General features: G+C 35.7%; 1 protein-coding gene across 2 annotated transcripts in view; it reads left to right on the top strand.

Annotated features, from left to right (window-relative positions):
• The window catches only part of MALRD1 (MAM and LDL receptor class A domain containing 1), a 278,483-nt gene that overhangs the window by 47,167 nt on the left and 217,948 nt on the right, over positions 1-13,368 (top strand). The window contains exons 12-14 of one of the 2 annotated variants that reach the window (XM_085318262.1): positions 5,275-5,442; positions 6,701-6,821; positions 8,372-8,518. In XM_085318262.1, the coding sequence (XP_085174388.1) occupies positions 5,275-5,442; positions 6,701-6,821; positions 8,372-8,518 (436 nt within the window). The remainder of the gene's footprint in view (positions 1-5,274; positions 5,443-6,700; positions 6,822-8,371; positions 8,519-13,368) is intronic. The other variant, XM_085318263.1, reaches the window with a different exon arrangement.

Genomic DNA, 13,368 nt, shown 5'->3' with positions numbered 1-13,368 from the left:
AGATTTAAAATACAGCTTAAATAAATCTCCCCTAGCGTGATACATGCGCACGCACACRCACACACACACACACATATATAYGCACAGACACACAGCCACACAYGCACTACAACACAACATTTTTAACTGAATTTTTATCTTTTTTTTTCCAGCTGAATAAAATGGCTACTGTACAATTTTAGTACACTCTTTTCCTTTTCCTGAATCTTTTTTATTTTTCTATTCTGTAACTTCTCAAAACTTACTAGTTTTGCTAGGGAGAACCTAAGATATGTATTTAGACTTTAGACTGGTTGCCTAATTTTTGAAAATCAGTATAAGCTAGAAACTGTGATCTCACCTAGGAAAATCTTGTTTAAAAATAAAAATATCAGAAAACAAAGTCAGCATGTAAGACACACAACCAGTAGTAGAATCTTTTTCTAGCGGGACACGGGCTTCTTAGGTCCTTATCAGTGAATTGGTATTAGACCTGAAGCAAGTGTTGGCTTAAATTAATCAATTTTATTTGAAGTTRTACCTGACTAGGACTGTGCATGCCAATGAATTACTAGCTCTCGCAGCTGAATGGCTGTAACTTCCAGCCGAGCAGTGGAAGCCTTTTGAGCAACTGAAAGGCAACCRCTTGCTGTCATTCTTAGTGCTTAATCTTTGCATTTCATCATAGCATTGTAAGAATCAGAAACAAAATAATACCCACACCATGGCCTTTTTTCCCACTGAGAGTAAAATAGAAGCTCTGCAAATTTCAGGAAAGATTGCTACTGCAGGGAACGCAGAAGGCATTGCAYGGTCCCATTCAGAGCTACGCCAGACCAGCGTTTGCTGATGTTCGGGAAGGCTCTAGCATGCTCTCTTCATCACTTCTTGCTCGCTGGGGTGATAATTTGGGCTTTGAATATCAGGAATACCCTAACGAGCTCTGAACCTTGAGGCTTACGTGATTCCTTCTGGCTCTTGCACCTGCGGCACACACGTCGCGCGGCGTGCCTGCTGGCAGCATGGCATTCCTGCTAGCACCGCTCAGCCTGGCTGCCGCCAGCTGCGCTGCCCTGGGTTCAGCGGTTCTTTGGAGCATTTGGGCTCCTTACTGTTTTCAGCCAGTTCGAAATAAGCTGAATAGCAGTCTGCTAACATTCTAACCTACCATAAAAATGTAAATTCTAATCCTTTCAGATCTGCTCTATCATTAACAAATAGTCTAACTTTAAAGTGACTTTTCTCCAGTAATGTAGTGAGTGACACTTTGACAAAAGAGATTTTTAGGCAGTTTCCAAGTTGCTGTATTATTAAAACTCTGAGGGCTTCACAACAAGAAGTTTGGGATGTGGTTTAATTTACAGTAGAGAATTAATGTGGAATAGTTAGCAGAGAATACTGATTTAAAAATTTGAGAACAAAGATTGCCTGAAGGCTCAGGCAGTTTCATTTCTCTTTTATAAACTTGAATCCTGAGTAGACAAGCAGCTCTTGAGGTTAGATGAACTTGATCTTAGAACTTTAAGGTGAGCTGGGCACAACTGGTATGTGAATCAATGAGTCCTTCTGGTTAGATCTTTTGCAAAGGTTGATCTGTATACAAAATAAGAATAAATGTGATGATCATATGTATACATTTACCCAGTTCAAAGTTAACTATAATCTCTTTTTAAAAAAAAATTTATTATGCACATATTGTGCTATTTACAGTTCTCAGACTCAGTAAAAATGAGTGCGAGTCCTTTTTCAGCCATGCAAGTCTGTTTCTGGAGAGTGGAAGGTTGGCTTTCTGCCACGTTTTCACGGCAGAGCTTTAGTTCTGAGAGGGAGCAGTACGGGTTGCTCATTAGGACGTGTTGGTGCATTAGGCTGCGTAAAAATGTGTGATGTTGCCCTCTGTTGGATGTCCCACTGAGAGGATAAAGGGATCTACATAAAGAGATCTATGCTTATTATTGGCTTTACAACTTCTTTGGCTCTAGTTCTTCAAAAGAAAAAAAATAGAGTTGAAGGATAACAATTTTATATTGTGCCTTACTGGTGATTGAACCTCAGAAGTGATTTCTTTCTGAGCCTTTTTGTAGTTGAGTCTTTCTGCAGCTGTCAGCTAATAAACATCTACATTTAGCTCAGGTTTTAGAATTGTAGAAACAAATTTCTAGTCTCAGCTCTCTCTTTAAGGCTGATTAATGGACAGAGTAATCTCCCTAATGTGGATGATGTAGCCATAGAGAGTAAGGATAATTTTATTCTATTCCTTATGAAATGAAAACACAGCACAAATAATTTATGTTTGAAAAGCTATTTGATAAACGCAAACCTTACTTGGTTCTGGTTTGTTTACAGTAGAGTTCTTCAAACAGAAATGTTTGTATACCTGCTCATTTGTGTCCCTTAGGCTGCCTGATGAAGAAAAGAAAACGCATGAACRTATTTCAATTTACTAATAGACTCTGAGATTATCTGGTACAATACAAAATTTTCAAGAGTAGGAGAAAAAGAAGCACTATGGGGAACAGAAAGGCCAAGTCCACCAACCATGAAGGCAGCAGATCTTAAAAAATAACGTGTGTTGCAACAAGGAGTGTTTCCTTCATTAATTGCTGTTCTACCTTGTCCAATAGAACATAAATAGAAGGAAATTCACACATAGCAAAAGTGTATGTAATATATTTGGTGTATTTGACAATTTTATGGCTAAATTAAATTCAAGGCTTGATGTTCACATCAGTARCAGTGAATCTTTATGCATACTGATCTTCAGGCTAGTAGTTAATGTTTTGAACTTAAGCAGTTCTCAAATTCATCAGTCCTGCTCTTCAACTTGCTAGATAGAAAAAAGTCTTTAGCTTTAATGCAACAATTTGTCGAAGAAAAGACTTTCAGAATCTGGGCACTCATAACTGCTACTTCTGTGTCGTGTTAGAAAAGAAAAAGAAGTTAATTTGACCATCGCATATTCTTGAGTTAGTGCTTATGGTTTTACATGGATTTATTGTTCTGGAAATGGGCTCGTTTACTTTCAAGTTCTGCTTTGAAGGTTGGGTTTGCCTTTTGTCAAACTATTCTGTTAACTCAAAGTGCAATAAAAAGCCCTTCCGGCTAAGTTACTCAGCATTGCTCTCCAGCACAGTTACTCATTTCACAAAGTATTGTAGCACTCAGAAGGAGGGTCCTGGAAGACTGCAGCTATGTTCAAAGTACTCCACAMCAGTACACGTATGTTAAGTGGATTCACTTTCCACTTAAACTGTGCTAGTTAAGGATCAAGCAGACTATGGAAAGTGAGGATTATATTCAAACAGCTTTTCGAAGATGCATGCAATTTGGGCTTATCTGTTAGGTATGTAAATACAAACACATTTGGCATGCAAAATAAAAATACTYCAGCTTTCTCTGTGACACTTTTTCAGGAATACTTTTCTGTCCCTCTATTGGAGGTAAAGGGCAGGGTTTGGGTAGCAGGGCTTGCAGGGGTTATCTGTGTGGGGAAGAGACCATTAACCCTCCTGTGTTGGTCACAACCGCTTCCAGAGGGCTCCAAAATCAGCCTAAACAACCCACTCCATGCCAAAACAGAGCTGGTCCAGAGGAGGGCACAGTGCCCCTGCCCAAACAGGCTTAAGAAAGCACAACAGCCTCAAAGGGATGAGATATGTGAAGAAATATATTTGTAGAAATGTGAGGAGATGCTCTTGGCAAGATGCAGGAAGGAGACACATGGAAAGAGACTGCTGAGGACATGGCTAGGACTGTGCTAGGAACGTGCTTTTGGAAGGAGGCACTCCATGCCGGGGCAGGGACATCCCCAGGGGGTGGCAGCAGTGGGGCATAACAGATGTTTGTTTTAAATTAATCCTGGTGGAAGGGGAAAAAAGGTGATGAGTGTCCATTTATGCCTGAATTAGTGATTGAAAGTTTGTGTTATTGTGTAACAACAGATTAAATTAAGCAAAAATTACTTGAGTCAAGACTATTTTGACTGTTCTAGTCTCTAATATAATTATTTTCCAGGATCTGTAGAGCTGTTAGCTCTGTGTTAGCTATCTTACTCTAACAGAAGAGCTTGATTACATATTCTGTCTAACTGAAAGTTGGATAACACATGTATCTGCTTCACTGAGGTCTGTGGTTGTCCTGAGGTTGAAGACAGATTTTCTGGTATTTGTTGTCACCCTGCAAAACAACGCAATAGTTTCATTTGGCTGTTATCCTAAAATGGTCTGCATTCTTCAGCTCTGTTGTTTAAAAGCCAGTGTAATCTGAAAAAAATAAAGAAAACATCTTGTCTGTGCTGTGAGGATTCAAGATACAGTGTATATATAGTGTGATACTCAGTATATATATAAAGACAGAAAATCAGGATAGGAGGGTGGGAAGGCTGGTTTAAAGGCCTCTTTTTACTTTTTAATTCAGCTATTTTAATTCAAGACTCTGCAGGAAAGTGAAGAGTTTTCAGCTGAAGAAATTTTAGTCTCTTACTATGTAAAAAAGCAGGAAAGGGCCCAGAAGGAAAAAAAAAAAATCAGTCTTTGAAAATCAGATTTATTCCCTGCAGTTCTATTAGCTGTTCTGTTTTTTTTTTTTTTTTNCTCAGGTAATATTTTACAAATTTAATGCATCAGGTATGCTCTGTATTGTTCCCCCTGTAGGGAGGAGGGATCCCTCCCTTGCAGGCGAGCTATAGTAGAGTCAGTCCTTTTGTTTTTCCACCTTTTCTACTTGACAAACTAGTTTGTGTACTCTCATCTACCTACACTCATTGTTTTTTCTTCCCATACATTGATGGATCTGTTTGTTCTAGGAGATCAGTAGGTTATTTTAAACATTTGTCATTTGGGTTGATCTCATGGAACAGAAGATCTTAAGGTTTCTTTGATGCAAATACCTCAATTGGCACAGTTCTGAGGGTAACATGCTTTTGAAGCTGTCCTGGTACTCTGTACTTGCAAATAAAATTTATTTCTGAGATGCTCTTAGGGCCTTATGAAGTTAAAAATGAGTTAAGAGAGGCCATATCAGTCAATATGTATCAGTTGATAGATACAAATTGAAAGTAGATTTTAAAAATATTTTTTATTTTTATTATGGTTTTACTTTTGGACATAATACTGCTCCTCAGMATGCCATAGCTTTATAGATTTGTTTCTTCTATGCCAGGGCTGTGTTTAGGCCTGTGGGTGTGTGCCTCGTTCTGTCTTACAAAATAAGTATGTGAGTCAGTATTGAATATTCTGCAGTTTTGGCAGTGGGGAAATTAAATTATTAATTATGAATCAAAAATTCTTTCAATAGGTGAGATTTTGGTATCAGTTATCTCAGGACTCCCAGCTTTCTGTCTTTAAGAGACCTGCCCTGGATGGAAGTTTGGAAAAACTATGTGACATTTCAGGATTGCCTGAGCTGCAGTGGACAAAAGCCAGTATACCTGTAGAAACTGTAGCTGAGGACTTACCTTTTCAGGTATTTAGAAATTACATTCTTGTTACTTTCAAACAATTAGTCTAATTTCTTCTTTAGAATTAACTTGTTTTATAAATGAAAAACAAAATGAGAATTTTGTATTCTTTAATGTTCATATAAAATGGAATTCATTYAGTTCTTTCTACAGATGTACCTATTAAGGAAGAAAAATATTGTTTCAGCATTGTACGCATTAGAATTACCTTTTCATAATAAAAATAAAGCAAGAGTTGTGCAKTAGATTTAAAAATGGACTTGCTATAAAAAATTATGATCAAAGTGGAGGCCTAATTGTGTTGACTAAAGGCAGGATAAGTGCAGATCCTTAGACTTCAACTTGCAGCATTGATCACTGAAACAATTAGCGGCTGTTGAGTTTAATTTCATTTCTACATAATCTCAGAAAACCATACTTAACTAAAATTTAGACTGCAACTGTTGGGGGAATCAGCATTTCAAACATTAATATTTAGCAAATCAAAWTTCCAATTTTTGCCTTTCATTTTGTGCGGTCTAAAAGAAAGCAGCTCAGTCACTGGTAAGTTATGACTGAACTTTACTTCCATTTGTGATCTGCAGAATATTTCTTTCTGCTTACAAATGCATCCTTATGATCTCATACTAACAGCACCACATGTAAAAATAAATAAATAAATAAATTGTTATATCGTTGTATCTTTAGCTTTATTCATAGGTAGAAAACTGGAAATGAGAAAAATCAATAGTGAATTTAATAGCTGGCAGAAAATCTTCCATATTGTTTCAAAATAAATCTTAATGCATGCACCACACCGCATGGATTTCAACAAATTCAACAAATGCCTTTGTGACTTCAGCAGACATAGCAGGGATCAACTCATGCCTCAATTAAATGCAGTTGTAAATTCCCACATTTGGATACCCTGAGGAGCTTATTTAGAAAGGTGTATGATTTCCAAGGGTTCCACCAGGAAAACAGTTCATTCAGGTAGTGATGGTTGTTACCACTTTTGGCTGAAACTGGATGATTTGGGTTGCCTAACTTTCTGTAAAGGAAATTATGACTTTGAGAGCTAAGCAGTAAATTTCTGACTTTTGCCTTAGCATTCAAATTTCAACCAGTTTCTGCTGGCTAATGATAATCAGAGTTAGTTGTAGGCAGTATTTATTTCCTGTACAGATGTAGTAAATTATAAAGAAATATATATATATATATATATATATATATCTTTTCATAATTTCATTTTTAATGAGCTTATTTATTTCTTTATATTTACAGATCATTTTACAAGCTACAATTCTATCAAAAAATGCTACTGTTGCTGTTGATGATATCAGTGTAACAGAGGAATGTGAAGTTACGAATAAACCACTTTCAAGCATCAGCCAAGAAAGCAAAGGCAAGCACTGTAGCATTCAGTAGACCTGCAGGACAAAACACTGTGGTGAAAATTTCTTTTGTTTTGTTGAAATGTATTTTCAGGAAATTTTTCTAGCTACGTAGATACTTTGTGGCTTCTTCAAAAGTGGTAATCCAATGAATGAGTAGCTCTGTTCACAAATATTTAAAAGTTTGATGGGCAGCCTAGTTTCTGCATAATTTTATTTAGACTCTACAACAATGCAGATTGTAAAATCCCAACACAAAATTAAAGGACTTTATATTGCCTCATTAAAGTTAATAGTGTTAATACTTTATTTATTTATTTATTTATCTWTGGTAGCTATACCAGCTCATATCTACCAAGGATATGATCCTATATAACATTATTTAAATTCCTTTTATTCTGATAGTGTGAAAAGTATATTTCAAAATATCCGTTTTATTAAACTGGGACTCACCTGACCACTTCAAAGTATCTGCGAGAAAGTACAGTGACCTCAGAAAAAAGCCCATTCCCTACGATGAAGATTATCATCCTGTGTTACACATTAGCTGCTATAAGTAGTTGAACTTCTGTGAAGTAAGCTGTGATGAGAAGTTCCAGATGCATTTACTATGTGGCATCTGCCATTATTCACATTTGGATGCTGAGATAAAAGCTCATTATCTTATGTCTTCCACTGAGGGGCAAATTCCACTGAATTTTCCTTAGGGCAAAGGAGTGCGTGCACTCATCATCGCTGTCAAATACCTAACACACAGTTAAGCAGTTACAGTCTCAATAAATTTGCCTGTGTGCCCATCCTCTGTAATCTTGAAGTGCAGAAGGATAAAACATGTAACTACAACCTTCTGTCAGACTTGTGCTGCATCTGGGCTACTTCTCTGAAATGGGGTGGACATACACGAAGTTAGCAGTAATACTGATAGGGTGTACCCAGCAGAAAACTGAATTCCTTCTTGATTAGAAAATTTAAAGGTATAATAGAAAATTGCAGTCTTACTTTTTTAATGTTTCCCTGATCTCCATATACAATCCAACTTTTTTTTTTTTTTTTTTTTTTTTTTCTTCCTTCATCAAAATTGGCGGTGCTTTCTTATGCACAGTTTAAGGTTGCAAGCTAGCAGTGGTGTAAAAAGAACTTCAGCTTCATGGAATTTTTACTGTGAACTGAAACCCTTATTTCCTTGGAGAAATTGTTTCTGAAATCAGTTATAGCACAAAATTTTTGTTTAAGACTTGCCTTTTTTCCTCATAATCAAAAGCAGGCTGAGAGAGAGACTTTACACAGAGCCCCTCCTCCGAACTGGAGCTTGGCCACAGACCTCTAAGATGTTTTTAATATATTTTCATTCAAATATTTTAATATTTTCAAGAATAATATATTGGTTAAGAGCCCCAGAACTTAGTATCAACTGTGTTTTCTAGCAATTATGATGTAGTCCAGCTCACTTTATAGGTGATTCCATAGGCTTTGTACATTGTTATATTCAAAGATGCTAAAACGTACATCTTACAATTTTATACATATGTTTTTACATGCATTTTCTTTTCTATTTTTTAAGGGGAAACAGAGTTTGCAGATACTAATTCTTCATCTTTCTACTGTCCACTGGGACTTCTTTCATGTGGGAATGGAGAATGTATTTCATCTGACAAATTTTGTGATTTTACACCTGACTGTTCAAATAACTATGATGAAGCCAACTGCCGTAAGTAGAAAATCTAAAAATAAGCTATGTTGTTTAGGCCACCTGTGAGCATGCTTGTTTGTTCTGTTTGCAAGGTTTCCACTACTTCATAAATGTTGTCATTTAATTAAAAAGAAATAGCTCTCAAGAAATAGTTATTTCAATTTGATCTTATTCTAATTTTTCTCTTTTTTTAACTGTAGCAACTGTTTCCCTTTTATCATTAAAAATAGGAAAATAAGACTGATTTATTATTTCCTGGTAAGAGTTGCTTAAAATATAATATTTTATTTTATAACTGTTAAGGTGYTAAATATTAAGTGCAATGTTATACTGAATAAGGGTCTAATCTGTGRTATCCCGGAATCCGATTCAGGAAGCCACTATAAAGTAAATCACAAGATCTTGCACACACTCCCATTCACATTAAAAAAAAAAAAGCTGATGAAATGAGAGGAAAATATAGTTCATGTATGCAAATTCAGAAATTGTGTGGCATTACTGTTTAAGATACCTCTTTTAAAAAGTTAAYGATCCTTCAATTGCATCTAAGAGATTGAAAATGTTACGGATGCTGTGGTCACAGACTCATGCTCAAACTTTGTGTGTTTTGCGTGCCTGATTTTAGCACGATGGTTCCAGAGCAGGATTGGTAAATAAAGCAGTTGTGCACAAATATGGTCGCAGACACAATTTAGACTGTGTCAAGATTTCCTGTCTGGGCTATGTTGAYGTGGTTGAAGTCCCCCATGAGGACTAGAGCTTGCTTCTTCCAGCTGTCTGAAGAAGGTCTCATTTACTTCTTCCTGATCAGGCAGTCTGTATCTTAGAATATAAGACCATGTAGGTACTCTTATCTTAATGCAAGATAYTAGGGAGGGAAATATTACAGAAAAGACTAGATAACTAGATGAATGAGACCAGTGGTGAGCATAATGTTTTTGTTTTGCTTATTTAGCTTGTTTTGAAAACAAGGAAAACAAGATATGGTATCCTTAAAAGTTCAAAAGTAACAGATCACAAACATGCACTAGATAGTCCTCAATTTCATCTGGGGGTGTTTTGAGTGTTTTCTAAAATGCATCGTTATGATGCTCAGATCCACATCCTGGATTGACTGAGGAGAATTAATAATACTCAATTTGAGCAGAATGAGATAATTACATTTATCTATAAAAACAGATGAACCTTTATGAGATTTGGAACCTCTGGATTCCAAGTACCAAAAAGAAAAAGTCAAAAGATTCTGAAGTAAGAATTGCAGGATAAAATTGTAATAACCCAGTCTGACACCCTGCATAATTTATACCAAAAGCTTAATATTATCTCTTCTGTCCTCTGGACTTTCTCTGATGTTTTGTGAGTCATGAATGTTGCTGTAAATTTTCGGTGAGGCCAGGCCTTTAAAATTCCCTTTTGCTGGTCAGCAAATTTTTATAAATACGTTAGTTCAGTGACTTATTGACCATACTCTTCTTTCAGTTGCTGGAAAACAGTTCCCATTGTTATGTACGAATAAATCATCCAGCCTTTGCCCAAAACATACAAAAGTACTATATTRAGTACTTCTGTTTCTTCTGCACTGTTAATGCCCAGTTTAAAGGTTTTCAACAAACTTTGCCAAAGCGCACTTTTAAACTAGTACCTCTTAATGTTTTGAAATTTGTGGACCCTAAAACTTTTTGAGCAAAACTCACAGGCCATCTTGTGAATTGTTTCAACAGTTACTTCCACTGTTTTTACTCTCAGCCAATGTGTTCTGTTTACTTTTAATAAATGTATTCAAATCATGATCACTTGCCTCAAACAGGCAAAGCTTTTAATTATGTAAACAAGCTTCTCTATTCATTAAGAAGTTGAATGTAGAATAGAATATACTGGATAAACTGGACTAGGACTTCTTCTGTGGTATATTTAACAGCTTCTAACAGCACACAACAGTTGCAATGTTTTTTAAGGAATTCTAAAGAGATTTAGTATAAAAATTTGTGTGTACTAGTCAGTTTGAAGTATCCCATGAGAAGCCCATTTTTTTTTTCCTCCTTACGATGTACAGGAATATRCTTAAGCTATTATTTTCTTTCTTTAGTCTCTTCTGGAAATATGCCAGCTCTTCTTCATCATTTGCTTATCAATTCAACATTCTGTAAAGAACTCCATGGTGATCTCCTTCCAGCCAAATAGCTTCTTTTCCAATGCAACTTTATATTCTTTGCAGCTCTTGTAGTAACTCTATCTCTTAAACATGTGCATGCATGCATAAAATCTGCATGGCACAGTACCATATTGCTAAAGACCAGGCAGATCTATTACTTTTCCCATATCTAGGAAATCAGTCTTCAAGTAATGGCACAATTTGTTATCAGTAAACCTAGTCTAGTAACCTGGTAAACAGTCTAGCCCTTTTTTGTTTACTTTGTATTTTAATTCTTTTTTTCAAAAGRTGTTGAAGCATTTGTTATTTGGTTATAATTGCCAAAATTTGTCTGGATTACTATCCCATTACTACTCTTRAATTCAAGTACTGTGATTTCTGTTCTCTGATCAAATAATAACACYTCTTTTAATTAAAAACATTGCTAATAGACTTATAGTTTCATGCAAAATCTCTTTCACTGTTCTGGGATGGCAATTGAATCTTTAATCAAAACAAGTAAAATCTTGGAAGTTTCCACTTCGGATACAGTCACGCTCTCTCCATTTAGCTATTCAGTCTGTGTTTCCATTTTGACATTATACCCTTCCCGAAAACAAAGGCAAATGTTCAGTTAGGTGCTTAATTATACCTATATTATCCTTAATCACAGGCTTCCTATATGGCAACTCATTTTCTCTTTCTTTATTCTCTTTCTAATTATGTAACTGTAGATCCTTTTATCTTACCCAAGTCTCCATGGCATTAGCAATGTCATGCTAACAGTAGAACTATGGAGCCATTATAAGCATATTTACAATTGGCTTTGCTATAAATATATTGTTGTCTACTCATAAATTGTTGCCGTGCTGCTGATATGAAGCAGCATTCTGCGTCCTGAATACAGAAGCACATGAGCTTGCTCGGTGTGTGCTAGCACTGCAGTTTGAGTGTGGGAAGCAGAACATAGGTACGAAAATGTCTCTGCAGGTAGTTTAGCATGTTGATTGTTCCCAAGCAATAAACTCAACTTTCCACATGTTAGTCTGGTGGTCTGTAGCAACAAGACTTCTCTTATCATTCTTCTACAAATTGATTCTGATCCAAATCAATTTTGTTTTATTTGTGTTTTGTTTTATTTGTGCACCTGTGTATTTCCAAAGTAATTTAAATGTATTTATATTGTACAATGATATTTCACCATCTCCATATTTATTCAGTCTCTTGTTATCCACCAAATACAGCATTCCAGTCACAATAGTAGTTCCACCTTATTTCTGTCATCCTGTTAAATCCAGTTCTATGCCTTGTACCATTTGTTTTTACATTTTGGTGAATAGATTCATGCAACTGGATGCAAACATCTCTTTTTTTCAGTTATTTTTCCTCATTTTTTAGCTTGACTAAGTACAGATATTTTGTTGACCTCATCATTTATGATTACTTTGTTCCCTTCATTAATATTAATATTTATTTCTATGCTATTTATCTGCTGGTGATTGTATTCTCCTTAACCTTGTTGATGTGACTTTTTTCCTCCCAGTATGAGAATTAGACAAGGAGATTAAAAGGATGTAAAATGGGTTTTCCAAATATTTTTAATTTAAAGCTTTTTGTTATCATTTATTCCAGCAAGATTATTCCCTTAGATGCTTGTGTCTATCTAAGTCCACTGATCAAGAAGAGTCTCTCTGTAATTTTCTCATGGCATCAGTCCCTGATTTTTGTTACCTCATAAATGAGCTCTTTCATCYGTCAGAACTGGAAAAACTCTGTTGAAGGTCTCCGGTTCTCTGAGTGTCTTCCCTATGTAGCTGCAAAGTGTGGCTGTTTTTTAGTTCCTGGTTCTCGCTGGAAGCTATGTCTCATACCATTAGTTTCTATATTCTAGTATATAGATTTATGCAATCGGATGCAAACTTCTCTTTTTTTCAGTCATTTTTYCTCATTCYTTTTAAATTTAGTTAATGCCAGGTTTCTTTTTGCAGCTTCCCATTTTGATCTAATCCCTGGGAATCTTTCAGCTYTGTTGCATTCTGTCTTTCCCACCAAATTTTGAGGAGAATAATTTTATGCCACATTTATGTAAAGTACCAGTAGTCAAGACCTGATGGTATATTGAAAGTAATCCGGCACTATATGGCTTGTGTGTTCACTGAAGKGTTCATGAAACTGTACTTAAATGATCTTGTTCTATTGCAGTGATGTAATWCTAAAAATAATTATTATCTAGTAATTATTTACACTTTATCTTAGACATTACTTATATATGTAGATTTTGTTTCCTGGATCCTARTTTCATTGTACAAAAGTATACATCCCAAACTAAAAAATCRTTAGAATTTTTTGGACTTGTTGAGAAAAGTGAAAACAATATAAAATATAAGTTTTTAAATCTTCTCCTTCTTGAGTACCACTACTCATTGCTATTAGTATACAGCTTTCCTTCTACAGCTAAAGAATTTACAGTAGCTATAAAACTATTATGTATGACTTCCATGCATTAAGGCAGAAGARAGAAGTGACTGCCTCTTTCAAACTGCAGACTTACAAGCAGTGACCTAACATATCTATCACATTGTGTGCTCCTGCTCTGCAATGTGAAGGTACAGTATCATTTCTAAAGTCTGCAGCGTATGCTTTTGGTGCAGTCTAAAAGCTCACTTTTTCAATCACAGAAAGATGATGATGGTATAGTGAACAAGACTCAGCTGGAAGGAAAWTGGATATTCTAATT

Source organism: Rhea americana, unplaced genomic scaffold, assembly GCF_003343005.1.
Source record: "Rhea americana isolate MKP2758 unplaced genomic scaffold, rheAme1 scaffold_53, whole genome shotgun sequence".
In the NCBI taxonomy this organism is placed as follows: Eukaryota; Metazoa; Chordata; class Aves; order Rheiformes; family Rheidae; genus Rhea; species Rhea americana.
Note: the sequence above shows the minus strand (reverse complement) of the source record. Positions and strands in the feature narration are given on the sequence as shown.